The sequence below is a fragment of the Myotis myotis genome, unplaced genomic scaffold (assembly GCF_014108235.1).
Source record: "Myotis myotis isolate mMyoMyo1 unplaced genomic scaffold, mMyoMyo1.p scaffold_m19_p_11, whole genome shotgun sequence".
In the NCBI taxonomy this organism is placed as follows: domain Eukaryota; kingdom Metazoa; phylum Chordata; class Mammalia; order Chiroptera; family Vespertilionidae; genus Myotis; species Myotis myotis.
In genome coordinates this window covers 8435264-8460182 of record NW_023416315.1, presented here as the reverse complement: position 1 = coordinate 8460182, position 24919 = coordinate 8435264, and the positions used below count along the sequence as shown (strand labels likewise).

Sequence of the window (24919 nt, the reverse complement as noted above, 5' to 3'; positions counted from 1 at the left end):
GTTAATAGCACAGTAACACCTCACTTGCCTAGATGATTTCGGTCTTGGAATCTCAACAATTAGGTTAAAATCATTTACTTTTCAGTATCTCATCTCTCTTCCAACAGTTGCCCATGAAACCAGCTTCGGAGGTGGGATCGGGCAACAGGCAGATTGGGAGAACACAAGGGCCCCATAATCTGAGAAACCGACTTCAAGAGGAGAGAGAGGAAAGTGGGGGTGGGGGGAGAAGTTCTAATCTAAACCAACTCCGTGGCTTTGTACTAACGAGGTCATCCACTTTCTGGTTACAGCTGTGGAGTTTATTGCACAACCACTGCCATTCAAAGTAAGAACAGTTCTTTCCAGTTTTGCAGAGAATGGGCCAACAGCTATTATTATTTGTGTACGGGTAGGTTAGGGACACACTTAACGTGCATGTGCCGGTATCTGAAAAGAAAAAAAATAAATAACGCTTCCACTTCCATCCATGAAAGTTACCAGGCACGTTTGCTAGAAAACCCAGCAGTCTCCAAAGATGTAATGAGCACACAGAGGCCTGTGTACTCACAAAACCAGGACGACCCCAACGTTTCATTGAGAAACGCACACTTTTTGAATAATGCCTCAGACAAAATTTCATTCGGTTTTATATGAGCGAAGTGTTCTAAAAGGCTTTAAAAGCTACTTGCCACTCAAAAGCCCAACAGACAAAACCTCCAGGACTATAACGAGCAGTGACACTCCCTCCAATGAGATCTGCCTCGAAGCACTGGTTAGAAAAATCATTAGTACAAGCATAACATAATTTTTAAAAACATCAGATACTATTTCTCCATTGTAAACGGTGTTTCCTGCCAATCCTTTTAGTCAAAAGAGAAGGAAGTATGGCCTGGGGAACAGAAAGAAAGAAGATGAAACGATTAGCCAGAGAACATATATGCATAGCCCATGGGCACAGACAATAGTGTGGTGATAGCCAGAGGTGGGGGAAGGTGAGGGGCTGGGTGGAGATGAGCAAAGGGCAGGGGTGGAGGGGGGATGGGAGACATCTGCAACAGTGTCAATAATAAAAAACAATAAGGAAAGAGGAAGTTCAAAGTTAGACTCACCAGATTCTGCCCCATAAGGAGTTGAGTGCCTTCGCTTCAGCCCACTAACCTCCTGGGCATCAGCTCCCTCACCCCTAAAACAATGCAGCCTCCTGTTCCTGGATCCGTGCTCCACCTCCAACCTCGTGTTTTGGCGTAGGTAAACCCTTCCCTGTGATTACTGCCATCTGAAGCCCTGGGCTAGCCTCTCACCAACCACACTTCTCACTCAGGGCCTCATCTGATTCACTCATTCATTCATGTCTGATTGGAAGTTCTTCCCTTCTGTGGGTTCTGTGAGGACATGTCATGTCTCTCATTTATTTTTGTAGCCTCCACGAGCAGCCCAGTGACAAGCACACAGATGAACATGCAGTTAAGTATTTGAGGAAATGAATGAATAACTGATTAAATGAAGTAATATATGAAACTAATGACCACATCTGGGAATAAGTGAAAACTCCCTTTTTCAATTAAGATCAATCACCTACACTGATACTGTGGGGAGAGAAGGTTGTCTCATGATCCTTAGAAGATGCTCTCAGAGAGTTTTGAGGACACTGGTAATTTGGCACTGTATCCCTCTATTACTCAATATCCCCCCCCACCCCCCAACTCACTTTTGCATTGTTTCTTCAACATACAAGGTTGACTCCAGCAAGGGTGCAGAACCACCTTGCTATGGAGGCCAAGCTGGTTCCTATTCTGCCTCAGAAAGTGGCAATGGGCCCACCAGGTATGTCCTTAACTCCTGTTGTTGGAAAGGGCTGATGCTACATGAAGCAGGAAACACAACCTGCCCTCTGCTTACCAGGCAGAGCTGGTCAGTGCTGAAAACAGAAACCCACACCGACTTCTGACATAGCTCTGGGCACATAGCTCTCACTTGCACTGAGGTACCTATTCTGGCCATGCCAGACCTAAAACTACTAAGGATATGAAACCATCTTTATGTTAGCCATTAAACTGAAAGTGAGAAATGAGTGTGTTACTAATTTCTTTATTCTATTTATGTTTGCCCTGCAGGAAGATGAGGGCCGTTTGAAACACCTCTTCTAATGGCAGTTCAATTTCTAGGAATAGGTATTAGCAGAGAAAAAACTGTTTCTAATATAATGTCATTAATTGGGTATTTATTACATTAGCCTTAACCATACAGAATGGGAATTATATGCTGTACCTGATAAATGTGAATCATCTCATCTTAGATGGGTGTCTTCAGGGTGATGGAGAAATTAAAACTTGAGCAATAAATACTTCACAACATCATTTCTAAGTGCATGGAGTTATGTTTTTTGAATTATGATTTTAGTTATGACATGCAAAAAAGGCCCATGATAATCACTTGGTCAATATGCTTGAAAAAGACATAATCAAGTACTATGTTTTAATAAGCCAATGGACGTTTAGTAACTTGCTTTCTATGGCATTTTTATAGCTGTCAGAATTATTAAGTAAATATTAACACAAGAACCATGCACAAGCTAAAGATAGACGTTGATCTTTTTATCCCTTTATTTTGCATCCATCCCTCTGTCTCAGTCTCTCTCTATATAACTATCAACATATGGACATAATACACCATTTAGATAGACTGTAACTCTCTGAAAACCACCACTGTTCATCTATCACATAAAATTTCCTTTAATAAAGGTGATTATAATTTTTATTACTAATTGAAGAGCTCCTTGATTTATTCACTAAAGAAATATTTGTTGATACTACAAGGCAACAATAATCAAAACAGCATGGTACTGGCATAAAAACAGACATGGATCAATGGAACAGAATAGAGAGCCCAGAAATAAATCCATGCCTTTATAGTCAATTAATATTTGACAAAGAAAGCAAAAACATACAATGGACTAATGATAGTCTATTCAATAAATGGGGTTGGGAAAATTGGACAGATATGTCCAAAAAAATGAAACCAGACCACTATTTTACACCTCACACATGAATAAACTCAAAATGGCTTAAAGACTTAAATGTTAGACCAGAAACCATAAAAATCCTAGAAGAAAACATAGGCAGTAAAATTTTAAATATTTCTCATAGCAATATTTTTTCCGATATATCTCCTCAGGCAAGGGAAACTAAAGAAAAAAATAAACACACTAAAGAGTTTTTGCACAGCAAAGAAAACCATCAACAAAATGAAAAGACAAACCACTGACTGGGAGAATCTATTCACCAATGATACTTATGATGAGAGGTTAATATCCAAATTTTATAAAGAACTTATAAAACTCAACACCAAAGAAACAAACAATCCAATTTAAAAAAATGGGCAAAAGACCTGAATAGACACTTCACCAAAGAAGACATACAAATGGCCAACAGACATATAAAAAGACTCTCAATATCACTAACCATCAGAGAAATGCAAATTAAAAACACAATGAGGTAAAACCTCACATCAGAATGGCTATTATAAAAAAAAAAATCAATGAACAAGTGTTGGCAGGGATGTGGAGAAAAGGGGACCTTCATGCATTGTTGGTGGGAATGCAGAATGGTACAGCCACTGTGGAAAGCAGTATGGAGTTATCTCAAAATATAAAATGGAACTGCCTTATGACCTAGTGTTTCTTCTTCTGGGAATTTATCTGAAGAAACCTGTAATACTAATTCAAAAGAATATATGTACCCCTATGTTCACTGCAGTGTCGTTTACAATAGCTAAGATCTGGAAATAGCCCAAGTGTCCATCAGCAGATGAATGGATAAAAAGTTGTGGTACAGTTATACAATGGATTACTACTCTGCCATAAAAAGGGAGTGGATTTTACCCTGTGCGACAGCATGGATTGACCTAGAGAACATTGCACTAGGTGAAATAAGCCGGTCAGAGAAAGACAAGTACCATATGATTTCATTCATATGTGGAATTTAACGAACAAACTGAACTAGTAAGCAAAATAGAGACATACTCATAGACAGAGAGCAGGCAGACATCTGAGTGTGGAGATTGAGGGGGAGGGGTTGAACAAAAAAGAAAAAAGTCATTGACATGGACAACAGTTTGATGATTGTGAGGGTTGAGGTGGGGTAGGATGGAGGTAGAAGAGGGTATAGAGGGGATAAATGGTGATGAAGAAAATAAAGTAAAACAAACTTTTTTAAAAAAGAAATATGTGTAGACTCGTGTCAAGGTGATAGCACAGATTTTGTGGGGTGGGGACTGTGGCCATGAACAAGACATGCACAGCCTTCGGCCTTCGGGCCTTGTGTTTAGAGGAGGAAACACACAGTAAGTTACACAATGAGCAAGTACACATGGGATTTCCAATGGTGGTAAATGGTATTATCAGCCTCTTGGAGGGTAACATTTGAACTGGGACACAAATGTGAAGGAAATGGCTACAGCATTTTTTAGAAAACTCAATGTGTGTCTTTAAACATTGATTAACATCTTTAGACATTTATTTAACCGGTATCAGTACTCTATGCACTCTAATACCAGAAGCAGACTAGGTATTAGCAAACATGTATGTATGAAAGGCAAATGTGTTTGGGGTGAATTAAAAAGCAAGGGATAAGCGTGCTGACACTGATGCCAACCAGGCATGCCCTTTGTCCATTTCCTCTTGCAAAGACACACGGCTGATGTGCAGAACAAGAATAACACTATGCTTTCCGAATCGCGGGTTGACTAGCGCCCGCCGTGTTCCATGGCGTGAAGCAGAGCTCAGGTGCCTCCTGAGTGCACATCTGCTCTTGTATCTTTCACTCTTGAGAAAGTGAGCTCCTCTTTGCAGATTTCTTCATGCTTCTTCCCTTTCCCTGTCATCCACTGGTCCTACTACCCACCAATTATTCCTCAGGTCAGTGTTTAGATTTCACAAAATGAAACTTAGAACAGGGCAAGCAGAGCACTAACATTTCTCCAGTTGAAGGAGTGGCAAGCATGCCGATGACAATGACTCTCATTGTTGTGTTATATGGCAAGCTCACCTCATCCTGGGTTATGTGTATCACCTCATATGCAGTAAAAGCTACATGCTAACCTAACACATAGTAGATCTGTACTAATGAAAGAGAGGTCACGTTGCAAGAGAAAACACAGAGTGGAAAGAGCCGAAGACAGAATAGGAGTGTGTGATGGCCTGGCTCTCCCGACTGCAACAAGGCCCCCAGGGACTCTTCTTCCAGCTCTAATGACAATAACGAGGTCTATTGTAGGTCCTCGGAGGCAGGGGATAATGATCATTTCAAGTCAGTGTACTTGATAATTTCAGGTCTTTCAAGTACTGACACCAGGTTACCTGGGCAAAGGTAAGAGGATCAAGAAGCCAGTGAGAGGCTGGGGTAAGAATAAACAACATTGGGACCATTTGCACACCATATTTTAATCTAAGTCCTTTAGATGCTGTAAGATAGCTGGGCAGAGAGCAAGGGGAAAGAGAAATGCACAAGAAACAAGAGAAAGGAATGCTCACAGAGTGATTCTGTGTGAATAGCATCATGTGCCACATTTCTACTACTGTGATACTATGACTTCTAGCCGAGCCACATAATAATTACATGGTCAACGGCAATCTACAAGCCCGGAATATCTACTAGGAGTACAGAACAGCCAGGTCACAGTTCTGAGATGAGCGTACTACCTCAGAGCCAGACTGGGATGAGCACAGGGCAGAGCCAGGCCGTGATAGCCCAGATCCTCAGCAGACCATCCAGGGCCAGTTCCCTGAGGCTCTGCCCACGGGTAGGGGTCTTCATCCTGGAATTGCAGGTCCACACCAGCTTTAACTAAATGTGCCCCTTCCCCATACAGTGGGTGTCTTGCCTTTAGTTTACAAGTGTGAAGACAATTTCAGAGAGCCGAACAGCGAGCCGGGTTTGCACAGGTGGTTGGTGGCAAATATGGAATCTGCCTACAGATACCCCCGACTCCAAAGCTACATTTGTAACTCAAGTGGTTAATCTTGAAAACAACTAGGTCCCCTTTCTATCTCCTGACTTCAATCAAGTAAGCAGAGTTATTTGCTTTGCTCCACGTTTCCACATTTTATTGACCATAAATTGACCATATCTTTTTCACTGCGGAAAATGATATGGTATCAAAATGGGGATTTACAACATTTAAACACTAACTTGCTTGTCAAGGAGCGTTGCTGATAATGGAACAAGAAAATAATTAAAACTGTAATTGAGAACATTCTGGAACAAAGAATAGTGTTAATCATTTCTAGTAAATATGGTGTATCACTACAGCTAAAACTGTTTTTCCTGGATTTCCTGTGATAGATATGCCTTCCCATGTAGCCACTTATTTTCCATTAGACTAAAGACCATGATGCCACCTTTTCTTTTTCTTCCCACATGCTACTACTGGGGAAAGTGCACGTCTTCATGCACGCCTTTCCCCAGTAGGAACATGCAAATTACACCATGATTTTCGCTCTCATTCTTGCATGTGTCACACAACCAGGTATGAAGTCAGTTTTTCCACTACAGAACTATAATCAATAACAGGGACTGGGATAAAAAGATTTGCCATATTCATTCACTGTCTTTATGAAATGAATTTCATCATAACTGAATAACTACTATTTCTATATATGGGCTACTGACTAAAAGTCTACAAAAAACATTTTGGACCCAATAACTGGATCTGGAATTCAGTACAGTGACATTTGATCTGCATCCTGGGCCAGGCCTAGTGTCATGCTGCTGTATTGGTCCTCACAGGTAGTCAGTACTGCAAATCCAGGTGCAGTCCAGAGCTGATGTTTTATTAAAGAAACACGTAACAGCTTCGGGAAAATACATACCTGATTGCACTTGCAGATAAGTGACCATAGGAGCCACTTGCTGAAGAGCTGCTGCGGGAATTATTGAGAATTGTGACCAAGGAGTTGGGAGACGTCCTTATCATGGTCTGAAGGTCAAAGCTATGATCGGACAGTGGTGATATAGACAGTGTACGTTTTCGGTTTGGCCTGGCTGACAGCCTGGGGCTGGGGAATCTGGTGCCTGTTAATAAACAAAACAGAACCTGATTACCTGCCGTATCTGTTATTTATTGCTACTCGCCTGTGTGGAAGAAATGAAGGATAAGAAGTGGCAACTTCTGATGACAAGTACCTCTCCTCCCACTTGTGATCTACTGGATACAATTGAGGAAATTAGGGAGAAATATTTATCTTCCAAGGGCTTACCTCAGGGGAGCTCTGTTTATTAATGTGCAGGCAAAGTGATAAATTGCTAAACAAAAGGGAAAGACTTTTATGTGTTATCCCTCTCATTTCTAGTGATTTATGAATCTGATGGCTGCTTAGATATTCCCGTCATTAATTCACCACAAGCAACAAAGACAGTGGTTCCCACAGCTACACAACACACCACCCCGCCAACACACACCACTTTAAGGCAATGAGCCAAAGGAAAAATGAGTTAAAGTATCCTAAGATAAAAGATTCAGCTTGGTTATACACTCATTTCCCCACAATGTCTGTAGTCATCTGATTCATTTCTTAAAATAACTGCTAAATATATTATCCAAATTAATGGTTCTCAACTGGGGGGCAATATTGTCCCCAGGGGTCATATGACAACATCTGGAGACATTTTGCTTATCATAACTCACGGGGTGCTACTTACATCTAGTGAGGAGAGGCCAGAGATGCAGCTGAACACCCCAGATGTGGGGGACAGCTCCCCAGGATGAACTGTCTGGCATCAAGAGTGCTAAAACTGAGGAACCCTGCCCTAAATTCCCCATAGCCTAACAACAACGTAAGTCCCAAGAAACATTTAAAATCTGGGGATGTAGTTTGTTTATAAAGTTAAAGCCCCAGCAAGCACTATAATGAGATTTGATAACTCTATTTTAATTCTCTGGACTTATTAATTATTTACATTTATTAGAATGTTTCACCTTCAGGAAGATCCCACCAGTGAAGTGCTAATCTGGAGGTTAACAAGTCACAACTCAAAGGCAAGCCAACTTGTATTAACCCTTCTTAACTGGAGAGTTAAAAAATAAACGCCCATTTACCTTCAACTTGGTAGATAGCAGAGATCTGAATTTCAGGGCACAGCTATGCATGTGGCTCACAGGCCCACTCCTGCCCTTTCTAAGGTTACATTCATATTACAATGTCATCAAAATAAAGTTTAATGCAAGAATGAAAACATAATCCCAAGAGATAGTGGCAAATAAAACACGATTACTTTGAACTAACAATGGAGGGTTTCTATGTCATGGCATGGATATGCCTGGTGAGAGGGACAAGGTAATTTTATGGTACCCAGAAAACGGAAGTAAAAGCTAAGTCTTCTTTATATAAAGAAGTCTAGGCACTTGGTCTCTGGGAAACCCATTGCGAATATTTTCCTGTTCAGAGATGGACCTTGACACAAGACCACAATCCAATATGCTTTAATGCAATAACATAGAATAGAGGAATATAAAGACCCTACAGATAACATTATAGAAATAAATAGAGATATATTTTATAGTTAATAAAAAATAAATCACAAACTGGAACTTAGTAAGTTAGTACCACCCATGTATAAAACTGGGAAACCAGCTCAAATGACAAATGTGGTACCTACTCAAATTTTTCTTTCAGGCACATTTAAAATCGAGTTTCTTCACTGAGAATAATTTCATTAGCTGATTCAGGGCATGTTAGTACAAAATTGGTAATGCCAACTATGTGCACACCTTTTAGTGTTTTATTATGGCATCTGCCTTACACATAAATGTTTGACAATTCCCACGAGAGGCTAATTTCATCATATAGAAATTTTTCAATGAAGAAATACATTCCACTTCCAAAAAATTTCCAAGGACAAACTGGACTTATGGTCAACTTCCAGACAATCCTCAACGATAACCCTTCTCACTTGGACTCTGGGATCAATGGCACAGTCAGAAGTAACAGGCATTAAAGAGCTGATCTCTGAAACACCTTTTAATTATTTAAATCACTAACTAGCTAAGGAGGCCATCTGATGCTATAAAACTCTAGTGACCTTATATTCCTTCATGCCTTCCAAAGCCAGACAGACATAGGCAGAGCCTGACTTCATCCCTCCAAGGACCCTGGGGTTGCTCTTGGCCTGGCACTGGTCTAGCAAATCTGTTTTTCCCTCCAAGATGGAATGGAAGTCGGTTTTTGCCAATATCAACAGTGTTGTTTTTCAGGTGTCCTCATCTCTAGCATGTTCCTTGTAGGGATATCTCTCGCTCTCCTGTACTTTAAGGTCACTCGAATCCCAAAAGGTAGAGTGAGAGCCATAAAACAGACTTCATTCTAGCATGCAACAAAAAATGCTCTATACTGAAGCTGGCTGGAACCCGGCTATGCCCACTATTGGCTCATTTAAAAATCAGGTGGTGCCTTAGCGGGTTTGGCTCAGTAGATAGAGCGTCAGCCTGCGGACTGAAGAATCCCAGGTTCGATTCCAGTCAAGGGCACATGCCCAGGTTGCAGGCTCGATCCCCAGTAGGGGGCCATGCAGGAAGCAGCCAATCAATGATTCTCTCTTACCATTGATGTTTCTCTCTCTCCCCTTCTCCCTTCCTCTCTGAAATCAATAAAAATACATTTTTTTAAAAATCAGCTGCTCATCTGAAAAGACCTTGTGATTTTTGCCAACCGAGGAGACCAGATCTGTGACAACGGGCCTGAGTGACCCGCTGGATCCCAGTTTGGCTTTGCTCCTACAGCTGTGCTTTCATTGCAAAAGTTTAAACTGGTTTTACTTCGCTATTGGAAAAGTCTGCTAAATTCCGAGTACACTTCTTAGGCTCTGCTTAACCAAATGCTATCTCAAGTATTTTAGTGAGAAAGAATATAGTACTTTATGCACTCCCCAACCCTTTCATTATGCTTTTCCCAACCCCCTAATAACCAAGCAAAGCGAGATAAACTCAGCACTGTGAGGCAGTGATTTGGGATCCTCTGTTGAAGGGAAGAGGAGACAAGGTGAGCACTTTCAAAACAGCTGAAAGAGAAGAGGCCCAGGTCTTCACTGGTCAAACCATTTCCTTTTTAAATATAAGCTTGAGCATTCTTATTGTTCCAACACGGGTATCTTTGATTTGGCTTCCTGTTAATTGTTTTGTTTCTCCATTCTAATAAAATATTCTGACAAAGAAAAAGGAGTTTTCTTTTTATGTGATGAATGATAGGACATCTAAATTCCTACTTAATGACAATCAATTTACCATATACTTGGCAAATTAAAATTCCTTTAATTAGTTTTTACAAAGTAAAAGGATAGCTTCATCCTTTATTTAGATAAAAACCACCATTGTCTGACTAACCAGATTCTCATCAAATAAGGAAGGTAATGTATGGGCTGACCTTCCAAGGATTCTGTATTATTTTAATTATTTGCAGATTTAAAATAACGAATTTGCATAATAACACCGAACTCTTTTTTCAACAGTCCCTAATTGAAAAGTGCTTATGATGAATCGGAAATTGAAGCTCTCCACTCTACAGAGCAGAACAACAAAGGCCCCGCGGAACATGGAATACATGTTCCACTTTGTGTGTGGTCACCAGCTCCCTAAGGGAAGCCTGCACACGCTCGTGTTACTATGTGACACAGCCACGCTCGTTCATGATGGAGAGACTGAGCTACAGGCTTCACCCGGACCTGCTCCAGACCTACGGACTGAATTACTAACTAGTGTCTGAGTTGACAGATATATACCCTTTTCACAAAAGAATACAAATAGACGGTGATGGAAAAACACAACTTGCCCTAGCTGGTATGGCTCAGTGGATAGAGCATCGAGCTGTGGACTGAAGGGTCCCGGGTCCGATGCCAGTCTGGGCACATGCCCAGGTTGCAGGCTCGATCCCCAGCAGGGGGCACGCAGGAGGCAGCCAATCAATGATTCTCATCATTGATGTTTCTATCTCTCTTTCCCTCTCCCTTCCTCTCTAAAATCAATCATATATATATATATATATATATATATATATATATATATATATATCAAGTTAATCACTGCTACTACGGAGTACAAACAAAATCTCAAGCATACGCTCTCCTCAAAGTCATATTACTGTCATATTCAAAGGGTAGTGGCTTTCATTGATGACCCCCTGGATGATGCTTCCAAGTCACCTCCTACTACCTGACAAATGGATGTGGACTCAGAGAATCTGCATAGCTGAGAACTCTGGGATGTTCTGAAAAGTCACAACCATAGCCTCATTTTTCTACACGTCTTGGTAAGTGACCCAGAGAAATCATCATAAGACCCCAAAATAACTGATATAAAATGCATCAAATGATCCCATTTTCTCCCACTGCTATGTACCAAAAATAGGCTTCTAATTTGGAAAGGCTTTTAATTTTTCTTAGATAAAAGGTTTTAGTGAAATATAAGTTTTAATGTAAAGAAAACAAATGAGGCAAATAAAATCAAATAAAAAAAAGTCAAACCAAGTACAGTTCTTTTTAAAAATTAACTTCTAAGGCATAAAAAACCAAGAAATGACTAGGCAAAGTACACTCATGTAATCAAACAGGTTTCCTTATTTTGTTATCAAGAAGAGGAAGAGTAGTTTTTTGTTTCTCTGCAGAATTACAATCGCCTGCTCCTTCCAGTTCGTTCCGAGTTAAACAGGGGTCCTGGGATGGCCCCGTATCTGGCAGCCTCCTAAAATACCAACAGCACCAGAGCACCAAGTATTGGTGGCTCCTCCTCTTCCTCTGGTTTGTCAAGTCAGACAATTACCTAATCTTTGTGTCTTCCTCTCCAGTGCGTGAGTTAGCGTCTGCCACCCCTGCAGAACATGGCCCCATCACTTACTGTCCATGGCATGAAAATATTCCATGTGGATGGCCCCAGCGCCAGTGGTGGCCGCCGTGGGAAGGATGTCTGCGTAGGGGCTGCGCTGGCCAGCTAACAGAGCCATCTGATGATAGTACTCTGCTGGGCTGACTCCCGCGTGGGGCGCTGGAAGAGAAGAGGAGAAAAGAATGAAAAGGATGGGTACTTGTTGAAAGAAGGTCAACAGTCCATTTGTTATGCAGCCCACATCAACAATTCCTTTTATGGCTCATTCTAGTAAAATTCCTTTGACTCAAATTGTACTTTCACTTAAGTCTACCAGACATCTTTTATTAGGAAAAAAAACTGAAGGAAAAGAACAGCGCTAATAAAATCTATACTAATAAAAGGGTAATATGCTAATTAGACTGGGAGACCTTCCGGACGTCCTTCTGGACAAAGCCATAGTGGTGGTGCCTAGGCAGAGGTGGTTAGGGGCGATCAGGCCAGCTGGGGGGGGAGGGGCAGTTGGGGGCGAGCAGGCCAGCGGGGGGTGGGGGGGGACCATTGGGGTTGAGAAGGCCAGCAGGGGGGCACTTGGGGGCAAGTAGGCCAACAGGCAGAGTTAGGGGCAATCAGGCAGGCAGGCAGGTAAGCGGTTAGGAGCCAGTGGTCCCAGATTGCGAAAGGGATGTCTGACTGCCAGTCTGTGGGATCGGGCCTAAACCGGCAGTCGGACATCCCCTGAGGGATCTCAGATTGGAGAGGGTGCAGGCCGGGCACAGGGACACCCCCCCCCCCCGCACGAATTTTGTGCACCGGGCCACTAGTACATTATAAAATATTTGAGGTTAGTGTTGAAGGGACCAAAGTTTTGCCACCCCAAAAAGATGTATTTTGGGGTATTGATTTTAAGACATGAAAGGCTCAGAAAGAACCTCTGACCCTCTTCCTTACACACCTAAAGGAATTCAGACAGAAAAAAACCTGTTTACAAGAAAGGAACATCTGGGTACCAGAATTATCAGGGGATCACTTTGTAAATTATTCAACTGTCTGACCAATGTGCTGTACATCATAAAATAATAGTGAATGTCAACTGTATCTGAAACATAAAAAAAGAAGGGAGCATCATTTAACACCATAATGTAAACTAAGTGTGGCAGACAGAGTGAAATCTAAAAAAGCCTCTTTTTTTTTTTTGGACATCCCTCTGTGTCCAATTGTTTCCGGGTGACCCAGCAAGAACTTGTTCAGCACATTTGCTCTTTCTCATCTACCTGCTGTATGTTGCCTGCTGTCCCTTTGAAACCCCAGACCCCTGCCTCCCTCTCCTTTGTCCAGAATGGCATACAAACCCCAAATGCATCTTCAGGTTCCATATTTTTATGGCACCTCTGCATGTACATCCGTAATAAATTTGGGGCATTTTCTCCTGTTAATCTGTCTCTTATTAATTACCAGGCAGCCAGAAGAACTTAGAAGGTGGGAGAAAAATTATTTCTCGTACATCCCCCCGTTTAAAGAAATCTTCAAGAATTTAAAATGATTAAAATGTATGCATGTACATAACCCATTCCCACCTCTGCCTTACAAAACAAAACTGTTTCTTATATAAAATCAGTGTGTTCACACTCCTTATAGTAGTTGACAACTTCGACAACTGTGCTTTCTTTCCAGACATACTTAACATACTTCTCTAAGCTTTCTGACAGGCGTGTCTGAGTCAGCTCTCTCTACCTGGAGGACCCAGCACTTACAAGGGGAAAGGCCGCACAGCTTTAATAACACACGACTGGGTGATAGCTGCAATTTTGTGTTCCATAAGTTAAAAGCTCTTTTTTCATTACAAAATCAAAAAGAAAATATACCTACCAATCTTGAGCAATTTACTGGCAAGAGTCAGCTCTGTGAGAGTGGGATAATAATCAGTGTCCGCCTGCCAATTTATGGCAAAACTGACGGATATTGCAGAGGTTCTGAGGGTGGTCTCCAGATTCGTGAAGATCTGGATACACATGTCAGCTCTGCCTCTTGCTGCTCCATGAGGTTGTTGGGAGCAGGAATGCAGTGCTGCATGTAAGTGCCTATTAGCACATGGCATTCCATCACTAAAAGTCAGTTTTGCAATTATTATGTGGAAAAACTGGCATTCTATAAATAGCTTTGTGTTTCACATTTGTGCCCACAGTCTTTCTTTTAAAATCTTTATTGTTGAAAGTATTCCATATACCCCCTTTTTGCCCCCTCCACCCCCTCCAGCCCACTCCTGCTCCCCGCCCCCCGCCCTAGACCCTCACCACCCCACTGTCTCTGACCGTGGGTTATGCATATATGCATTCAAGGTCTTTGGTTGATTACTTCCCATCCATCCTCCCCCACCTTCCCTCCGAGATTCCACACTCTGTTTCATGCTTCCCTGTCTCTGGACTCACTCCATTCATCAGTTTATTTTATTACTTAGATTCCACATGAGTGAGATCATGTGATAACTGACTTTCTCTGACTGACTTATTTCACTTAGCCTGATACTCTCCAGGTCCCAACATGCTGTCCCAAAGGCTAAGAGATTCTTCTTTTTCACTGCGGCATAGTATCCCATGGTATAAATGTACCACAGCTTTTTTATCCACTCACCTACTGATGGTGTGCCCACATGCTTTTTATACATGATAAAGACATGATATAGACTAAAAATTCTTAGACCACAGGATTAGTGACTTAAGTAGTTATTAGTGACTTAACTTTATTTTATTGGATATCATTGGACTCTTGAGGCAAGAAGAGTTAGGTAGAACCACCAATCAAAAAATGTCTTATTCACACGCACCATGAAATACTATGGGTAGCAGAGGATAACATCCTTTAACTAGAGGTCCAATTTTCTAGTGGCTCAACTAAATTTCCACAAGCCAGGCACGACTTCAACCCCACTGTTAGCTGACCTCCCTTCCCCTTCTCAGCCTCTGGTCCCCTTGGTAGTCATTTCCCAAAACTCCCAAGTGCTCCATGGAGGTAATTTCTCATTTTTCCCATTTTAAAACCAAATCCCAACCAGAAGATTGCCTTTGACTCTCTGATGGTTTTCTTTTTAAAATGTAAATCTTACAAACTTCCAATTATAAGAGAAATAAGAACTGGGGATGTGCAATATGATGCACATAATTAACTGCTGGATGGTATATTTGAAAGGTGCTAAGACATTAAATCCTAAAATGTCTCATCACAGGGGAGATAACATTTTTTTTTCTTTTCCCTTTTTCTATCTATATGAGAAAATGGATGTTAACTAAACTTACTGAGGTAATCACTTCACAATATACGTAAGTCATTATGCTATACACCTTAAACTTATACAGTGCTTATGTCAATTATATTTCAATAAAACTGAAAAAAAAAGTGAATCTTGTCCAAATGGCAAAACTTGTTCTCCTTAGGTGCCTTACAAGGAGCCGGCAGCTGTTTCTGGAGCACTGCTACTCCTGGAAGCACAACTGAGTAATGTTTACTGAGAAGCCTCGTGCGGCTTTCCCACACACTGTTCCCACCACACACAGCCAGCCTTGGAGAGTGGTCTGCGTAGACATGGGGACTCTGCAGGGTCCCTTCAAATGCTGCTCAGTGAAATGGGGCGCATGGTGTTTCTCTGAGCTCCCCAACAAGCACCAGGGATTTGTGACCTGCTGCAGGGAACGCACAGCCTGCCATCCGCAATCAATAAAGCTTATCCCATTCTGGACCTTAATTCAGGTTCTGGCAATTGTGGGCAAGTGAGTTTGTATACATGCGTATGCAATGGAAAATGTCCTGCCTGAATCGAAGGAATGCTTTAGAACTTGACAGTTGCAGAATACACAAGCCCAATGAAAAAGGGTCATGTCAACGTAATTCATTTGGAGGCTAATAGAACCAACCAGAATTTGATCCTTGAGAGCTTAACCTGAGCATCAGGTATTACTGAATTCAAGTCAAAGTTCTTATCTTTTCCCACCATATCCCTCTCCCAGTTTCTGTTTGGTACCATCAAGGATAGAGGGCAGCATCAGTTCTGAAGCATCAAGTTCTCTAAGACCTGGCTGCTCAGAGCGTGGTTCATGGACCAGCTGCACTGACATCACCTGAGAGCTTTACAGATGTGCAGAATCTCAGGCCACCCCTGGACCTACCCAACAAAGAATCACATTTTATCACCATCCCCAGGTGATCCATATGCACACTGGCGTTTGAGAAAAGCCGCTGTAATAGACACGTCGGTATAAATGTACTGCAGAACAGAAAAGTAAACCCTGGATAGTGAGCAAAAGGCTCCAGTTATTACATATGCTCACTGTATGAAGGCTTACAGGGCCAGTCTAAACTTCTGTCAAGACGCCAAACAGAAAGGTGGGTCAGAACAAGGATTTTGCACCTCCACCACCTACTAGGCCAGTGATGGCAAACCTATGACACGTGTGTCAGAGGTGACACGCGAACTCATTTTTTTGGTTGATTTTTCTTTGTTAAATGGCAAATATCAAAAATATAAGTCTTTGTTTTACTATGGTTGCAAATATCAAAAAATTTCTATATGTGACACGGCACCAGAGTTAAGTTAGGGTTTTTCAAAATGCTGACACGCCGAGCTCAAAAGGTTCGCCATCGCTGTACTAGGCCAATGGACGAGGCTGCAAACTATTTGGCCCCTCTGCACACTGCTATCTTTACCTGAAAATGGAGATAATAACCCCACCCTGATGGAGGTGTCTCTACATTGGCACGAAAGCATGAACTCAAAGCACTTAGCCTAGTGTCTGGCATGTGGGAAACAACTCAATAAACAAAGCTACTCAACACCATGTCCCAGGGGAGGCAGGAGGAGAAGGTGGCGTGATGCAAAGAAGCAAAATGGGTCGGTCTGAGACTTACCATCTGTGGGACTCAGCCCCCGGGCTGCGGAGATCATGGAGAGGGATGGGCTGCTGTGCAGAGAGCGGATATAGTCCATGTACGGGTTGATGTAGGGATGTGGAGGGCTGAAGGGGGACTCGGAGGCGGCAGCAGGGTTCCGGTGCGGGGAGATCCTAATGAAGGGCAGGTCCGAATACGTTGGGCTACTCGATAAGGCAGAAGGCCTGGAGAAAAAGAAAACCGGGTACAAGAAGTATGCGTGAAACAAGTGTCGCCATAGGCAGAGGCTGTCTGTGAGAGGACATAAGATTTGAAGTAAACTCAAGGTGTCTTGGGGGATATCAGAAATATATCTTTCTTTTACCTTAAAGTCATGGTGACATAATGCAGGTAGTATATACGATTATTTGGGCAAAGAATATTGACCTTTGAAAACTTTTATGACACTATGAATATAGAAAAGTAAAGGTCTGCCTTTGGCTTTCATGGAGAAATTCTAAACAACAGGCATCTGAGCTTAAAGTAGCTTCTGAGACCCTATCTTCAATTTGACCTGATCATTAATTTCACCACTGAAAACTTACCTCTCACCATCATGGTGCTGCATTGAGAAGAAAGCAAATGTGTCTAGACTGGAAATCGGAGCACGCACATGGCAGAGTTGCCCACCCCTAAGAAAGGTGACTAACTGCAAAGGTCTGAAAAATGTGAAATCGGACACTCCACATATCCCTGCGGGAGCTTTACTGCGAAGTCTTGCATATGAATGAAACCAGTTTCACAGATCTGGGCTCCACTGTGCTGAGGGCCCCTCCTCCTCTCTGAAAGGCAGGGGATGAAAGCCCGCTTCCTCTCACACTCATATTTCGCATGGCATCCTGATTAGCCACATTCAGGGAACAATCAGTAATTAAGTGCTCCTGGGGTTGGAAAGCCGGGAAAGAATGAGATTTTGATCAAGCCCCTGCTTTGGTTTTGGGGGCGCTAAAGCAGGCTGTACACTTGGGCTGATGAAAATAAATTTTCGAACACACCTGGCTGCCACCATACCCCGATCCCCTCCTGGTCCTCCTTCCCCACAGCCAGTCCCTGAAGCCCCTGTAAGAGGCATTTCTGAAGAATAGCCAGACTGTACAACACCCTCCCTGCCTTGTTCCTTCTTCAATAGGAAACATTTTGTGTGGATAATCCAGTGAACTGGCCACGACAGGCTAAACACTTGCGCTCGCCGTTTTCCCATTGATGGAGGGCCCGGCTACAAAAGGGAGAAGCCAAGATAGAGACAGATCTGCGGAGAACAGCCAATTCCTCTTATGCGACTGGCTTTAAGTGTAAAATGAAAGGGAGGGGAAACGTGTTTTTTCAGCACGCCTCTCAAAGCAAGTGCATACTGACGGCAGGGCTCTGGCCCCTATCACCCTGTCAGAACACAATCTCGGGAGAAGCCGGCTCCACCACGTGCACAGCACAGGCACTGAAATAAATGAAACCGAAGATCAGATAATGAATTTGCTCGCAGTAGAAAATAAAAGAGACTGAAATATGGGGGGGAGATGATCTCTCGCTTGCTCCTTGTTATTCTTTTTTTTTTTTTCATTTTGAATTAAAAAAAGAGGCTTTTTCTTGTTATTCAGATGCCACTTTTGGTGAAGTAAAATAAAAATCCAGTTCTCTAAATTTACATGAAAGAAGAGTGAAAACTCCCCACCAGGAAAAAAAAGCTTTCTTTTAAAAAACAAAAAAAAAAAAAAAAAAAAAAAAAAAAAAAAAACTTGAGGTTGCCCATACCCACTCAGAAATTAGTAAAATTACTTCTGCTTTAAGTAAAAATCGGTATAACCTATTAGTATATCCCATTTTAGCTCTTTACCACAAAGCAAGTTCGCTGTGTTACATTCTAAGCTCCATTTAGACATGTTGCTACTTTAGAGCTCAGGGGATGCTCCATACCAATAATTCATTTTCTACCAGAAAGGAAAAATCAGCCTTCCAAACTGGTTCAAAATAATTATTACCAAGTATAAACTTATTTGTAGGCATATAATGGGACCAGTGCAGCAGAAATGTAGAGAAGTAGACATTTCAAGCAATCCATGAAGTGATATCTCCTAGATAAGCTTTTGTGACCCATTACAAACTGGGTCTGAACAACCTGAACCAAAAATCAGTGACGGCAATAGCACCTCTTACTTGTGTTGTTTTTTTAGTTTACACAAAAATTGAAACTTGTTATTTTTCTGAAATTCCAGAATTAAGAATAGTAGTGGGAATATTTCAGAGGCTTAGATTGCACTTTGAAGAAGCACACTTTGGGGGGGATCTGCATCTGGAATCACATGAAAATTACAGAGGTGGGAGATGAGCAGTCACCACCCAGAGATGCAAGGAAGCCAGCAGGTGGCTGGCAATTTTCTGACGTCTGCACCCAGGCCTTCACTTTCATGTGACCAGTTTCCACAAGAAAACCGAAGATAACTATTAAAAGCACTGCCGTGAGAAGGAATCCAGGCCTGCTCCCATCGTCCCTGGCAGGAACTCCAGGAAGAAGCAACACAGGAAGAGGGCTGATTCCTCCTGGAGGTGAAGCCAGGCAACCTCACCCACTCTGGGAATGTCATAATCACACGTCACTTCCAGAGAGATGATGCTGAGGAGCTACTAGGTCATCTAGTTCTAAACACAGTGGTGGGACATGCCTTCAGACTAGAGTACAAGTAAGAAAACTGTAAGTTCATCACTGCCCTAAAGAAAGAAACTAGCCATCCCCAGAATATGAATAGCAAAATATTTAGTACTAGAAGCCCGGTGCATGAAAATTCATGCACTGGAGGGGGGGGGGGGTCCCTCAGCCCGGCCTGCACCCTCTCACAATCAGGGAGCCCTCAGGGGCAGGAGGAGACGCAGCGATCAGGGGAAGGCGACGCCCTATCACATCTCTGCTGCTGCCACTGCCGGCAGCGCAAGCCTCAGCCGGCCCTGGTTACCTGAGCCTCAGGTGGCCCTGGGAGGCTGGGCAGCCAACATCTGAGGCTTGCCTGCAGCTTGGGCCAGCCCTGGCCCTGGGCAGCTGGGGGGCGAAGGGGACTGGGGGACTCAGAAGGCAGGCGCCTGGAGCGGCAGGGGTGAGGGGACTGGGTGCCGCCATCTTTGAGGGGGTGGCAGTCAATTAGCATATTCCCTCCTTATTGGCTGTGGGCACTGCCATCTTTGAGGGCATGGCAGTCAATTAGCATATTTCCTCCTTATTGGCTGTGGGTGCCACCATCTTTGCGACAGCATGAGGGTCAATTAGCATATTCCCTCTTTATTAGATAGGATGGGTTACCCAGGGAGGGGTCATTAGGAATTCTGGAGACAGGTGAGACAGACCCCTAGAGCAGTGGCACATGGAAGGGCTCAGATGCAACCTCAGCCACCATACCTACCCTCTCCTGGTCCTCAAGGATCCCACAGGGAAGATACCCACCTTGTAGGGTTCCTGGCAAGTGAGTATGAGTAAAGCCTGATGTAATGAGTTGGTATCATACACTATGCTAATATACTCCACTCCTAATTTACATACATATACAATACAGCCATATGCACTCATACACACACATGCATATTAGGGATGGCATAAACAGCATATCATGACTTTCAAACACTGAAATATTGGAACCCTCTTTTCAAAGCGAATCTTATGCTTTGCTCTCCTGCCTGACAGTGTTCCTGAAGCATCTCCTTGGATTCCCCGGGCCCCTCTTAGTAAAATCGTAAAACCACATAAGGTGGTTAAGAACAGGGGCTCAGTAATTAGATACAAGAAATTTGAGGGAACTGGATTTGAATTGAGGCATCACTGACAGTGTCACTAAGCAGAAGTTCCCTGATAAACACAAAAATGGAACAATAGCAGCTCCCTCACAGGGCTGCTGCCAATGACTGGCACTGACACTCAGTAAACAGAGAGAGTTGCTGATGTCCCTGGAGGGTGTCAGAAGCACTCCCCAAAACTCTCATGTGCATGTGGTTCTCAACTCAGCAGAGAGCTGTCTGCAGGGTGTTCTGGTTTCCTTGCTGCTCAGTTTCTCCCTGGGAGTTGATCACTGATTAATTGTTTCCACATCAGGCCCCCGGGAGTTGGCTAGCATGACATGCTTCTAGAGCTGAAGCCCGACATACATCAGTTTCTAAGCCACCAAGGCTGAGCACTCAACCTTGAACTCCAATGGCTCCAGTGCCACTGGACATGGATGTAAAGGTATATAAATCATAGTTTTTCAAGAGAGCTGCTTTTAACATTACCTAACCAAAGTCACTTCCAAATTCCCAGAAGCTACATCACTTGTCAGTTTTTTTTGTTTTGTTTTGGAAAGCAGATTTGAGAGGGAAAAGTAACCTCCTTAAACTTAATAGGCAGATATGTGTTTATTGCTGTGTGCAAGTGCCATTCAAGATTATGGCCAGAGAGAGGAATTCTACGGTAAGGAAAGGAGGTGGGAGTTGTGAGGAAGGCAGCCACAAAATTTCCCATGTCCATGACATATATAATTTCACAAACTATCATAAACTTGACCTGGTAAATATTTGTCAAACTTTCTAAAAATCTTCATTTGAAGATTACAGTAGCACCAGGAAAAAAATTATAGGTGTCTCTTTCTTGGTTTATATTTTTAGTAGAGACACAATTTGAAGATTGCTGTTGGCTTCCCATGGCTTCCTCTGCCGGTAGCTTTCCCTTCCCTCTCTGTTCTGGGGCTGGACAAGACTCAATAATTGAAGGACAGCACAAACCAAGGAGAGAAAAACCAAAACAAGAAACGTTCTTAAAAGAACACTGAAACTTAGAACGGTTCCAAGTACAGAGATTCCAGGCCTTTTATGTTGTCGCCAAAGAGCACAGCAATATGACTGTGACCCTCTGAACTAAGTCATACTAACTTTAGCCTGGGGAACCAGAGATGCCCCAGCTGTAGAGGGCTGTCTGGGCTGTCTGGGCACAACTGCTGTTCCATTACCTCTGCATCTGGGCTCAGGCATGCGGGCCCAGCACGCTTAGTCAGGGACAGTGTCCCTTACATTGCTCTCACCCATTTGTCTGTCCAAGGCCATAGAGACCTAATGAGTGGCTGTCATTTCTTTCCAATGGCTATATATAATGCACAGTTTCAGACAAGAAAGACGGTGGGGATTACGTTGATGTTCTCCCAAAAGCAAGAAAGCAATATGAAATTGTGTGTGTGCTTGTGGAGATGATTTGACTTTGAGTTACATTTTTTAAAAGGTCATGAAAATAGATTACAATAAAAAGAGTAGAAGAAAGACTGTTATTACAGCGTTTTAAACATTATACTATGTATGATAACCTTCAAAACAAAAAACACATTGCAGAGAATACCTTCTTAGTTAGAATGAAATATGATTAAATAATCTAATTTGTTACTGCCTTTTCATCTATCTTATTGGGTTACTAAAATGCCAAGATTAAAATCACAGTATTTAATCACTTGCGTGACTTATTATGAGAGCATTAAACAAGGTTTGTATGCTGGATTATTACAATTTGCTTTCATGTTGCTTGGAACGCTGGAAATGTACATAATTCCCCTTGCATCTTTGTATGAGGGCTCCAACTACCAGAAGAATGAAATGGTGGTTTGTTTGTTTTTTAATATAACAAATTTATTTTTTTGTTTAACTTTGTTCTTCCCATAACAAGTAAACCACTCTTTATATTCAAGCAGTGGCCTAACAGAGAACAAAGGGAGTTATCCCTTCTAATGTATTTTTAACCAACGAATTAATTATTCAATAGTCGCAGTTTTAATAAACCAAAATTTGTAATAAAAAATTTGCTTTCCATACAGTGAAGGAAACCATTAAAATGTCCATGGCTAATGTACTAAATACTGCCGGAAATCCGCACAATCCTAAACTTCATGTTTTCTTCTATTCAAGGTGAGCTCCCAGAAGTCTCTGCCCAGCGTTATCATGGGACCCTTACATGAACAGAGGGTTCTGCCAGTTATTGCCATTTACCATCCTTCACCTGGGAACCCCTGCATGCCCAGGAAGGCTGGTCTGTAGGGTCTGAATCAGCTGGCTCATTTTTCCTCTGGATTCTCCTAATGAGATGCACTGGCAGGAGCTGGCAGTGGAGGGAAGAGGGATCAGGGGTATTTATTCCAGTCACTTCCTCTCCTTAGCTTGAGATCTGCTGGCCACCTTATGGCCACCCCTCCAGAAGTGTGACTCCTCTTCCTGGGCCCCAGCCCTCAATGAATCAGTTTGTTTGCACCTTCAGGTTAGCGATAGGAACTTCTTCCAACTTGTGCTACTCCTGGGAGCTGCTGGGCTGTAGGGTCACTTTGAGGGCCTTTCACCTTGTTCACATCTCCGTAAATATCCACCCTTTTTAACTGCCAGGACCCTAACGAATAAGATGGTTCAGTTTCAAATCCCATTTTTATCATCTTTGTAGCTAAATTATATTCCCCATGAATTTTGAACTGACTTAGGCTTTTTACACATTTACCATGTTGGATTTCAATTTTTAAAAATTACATGTATAACTACACAGATGACTATTTCAATGAAATATTCATTAGATAAACATTTATTGAAAATCTGTTTACTAAGAATCCATTATGATTTCAGCACTTGGGGGGGAGGATTTCAATAAATATAATATATGGTCATTCAGTCTTTAATCTCCAAGAGTTTATAGTCAAATCAGGTGAAAAGTATACATGTAGCCCAGCCAGTGTGGCTTGGTGGTTGAGCGTGGACCTATGAACCAGAAGGTCAGGGTTCGATTCCCGGTCAGGGCACATGCTTGGGTTGCAGGCTCAATCCCCACTGTGGGACTTGCAGGAGGCAGCCAGTATAAAAGGCATGCATTAGAGCAAACGTTATCTGATGAGCAAGCAGCACAGTCAAAAAGTACCAAAGGGGGCTTCTAACATGCATTTTGGTCATGGTAAATATGGAATGTAAACCTTGCTACCACATGTAGATAGGATTTGGTTAGAAGTGACCACTAAAGGTGAAGGTTAAAACATTGCTTACTGTGTACATTCACACTAAGTTAGTGTGAATATTTTCTTATACAGAGAATTTAAGAGCTATGGTTGCGTTCTTCAACAAGAAGAAAATGGGGTGGGGGCAGAATATTTATTTTAATGATGAACACCATTTCAAGAGATTTTTCACAATGACTTTCTCATTTTTATTTTCTAATTATGTCTGAATATAAAAGGAGTTTACACCCATAAATGGAAAAGTTAAGAATTTTTTTTAAAAAAAGGTCGTTCTCTATATCCAAGCTCTCCAGATTGAACCACTGTCAGTATTTTAACTTATTTAGTCCCCACACTTTTTCAGGCATTATGCACTTCTAACATAGTCAAAATAAAAGTATGTTTTGAATTATACTTTGGCTTTTAATATTAAAAGGTTTTTCTAATATATCTTAGCAAACTGTACATAAACATCATTTATAATTGCAGTACAAATTAAAGCCTTAATGAGTTATTATTAAACACCCGCTGGAATGGCTAAAACTAGAAAGACTGATGATGCTAAGTATTGATGATGATTTACAGCAATAGGAACTCTCAAACAATGTGAGTATAAGCTGGCACAAACTCTTTAGAAAATAGTCGGTCATTATCTACTTGAACGGATGCACACCCTATGTCCCAACTATTCCTTTCCCTGTTACATACCCAACAATAGTATGTAAACATGTGCCACAATGCCAAATATATTCAGAGCACTGTTATTCATTCACATTAAAATCGGAAACAATCAAATACCTATTAACAATAGAATAGGCAAATAATGCATACAATGAAATAGGAAACACCTATAAAAATGAAGAAACTAGAATGTGAAAAACATTGAGTGAAAAAAGGCCTTGCACAAAAGACTATAATATATAATCCCGTAAGTTCAATTAAGAGACACATCTAAACTTTAGTGTTAGAATAGTCATGATAATGTTTACCTTTGAGCTGGTGGACTTTCAGGGTGTTAGCGATTGTTCTATTTTCTAGACTTGGTTAGCGGTTGCAGGTTTTCACTCTGATCATTAATTATACTTTGTGAAGCTATACACAAAAATGTATATTTTGTGTACTTTTCTGCATATATACTATAATATCATTTTTTTAAAAGGGATACACACAGGCCCTGGCTGGGTAGCACAGTTGGTTAGAGCATCGTCCCC

General features: G+C 42.0%; 1 protein-coding gene across 5 annotated transcripts in view; it reads right to left on the bottom strand.

Moving 5' to 3' along the window:
* GLI3 (GLI family zinc finger 3) overlaps positions 1–24919 on the bottom strand; it is a 274177-nt gene that overhangs the window by 74585 nt on the left and 174673 nt on the right. For all 5 annotated transcript variants that reach the window (XM_036327431.1, XM_036327432.1, XM_036327429.1 and 2 more), the window contains 3 exons: positions 16729–16934; positions 11863–12009; positions 6851–7052 (listed from right to left, as the gene is read on the bottom strand). In XM_036327431.1, coding sequence (XP_036183324.1) covers positions 6851–7052; positions 11863–12009; positions 16729–16934 — 555 coding nt within the window. The remainder of the gene's footprint in view (positions 1–6850; positions 7053–11862; positions 12010–16728; positions 16935–24919) is intronic.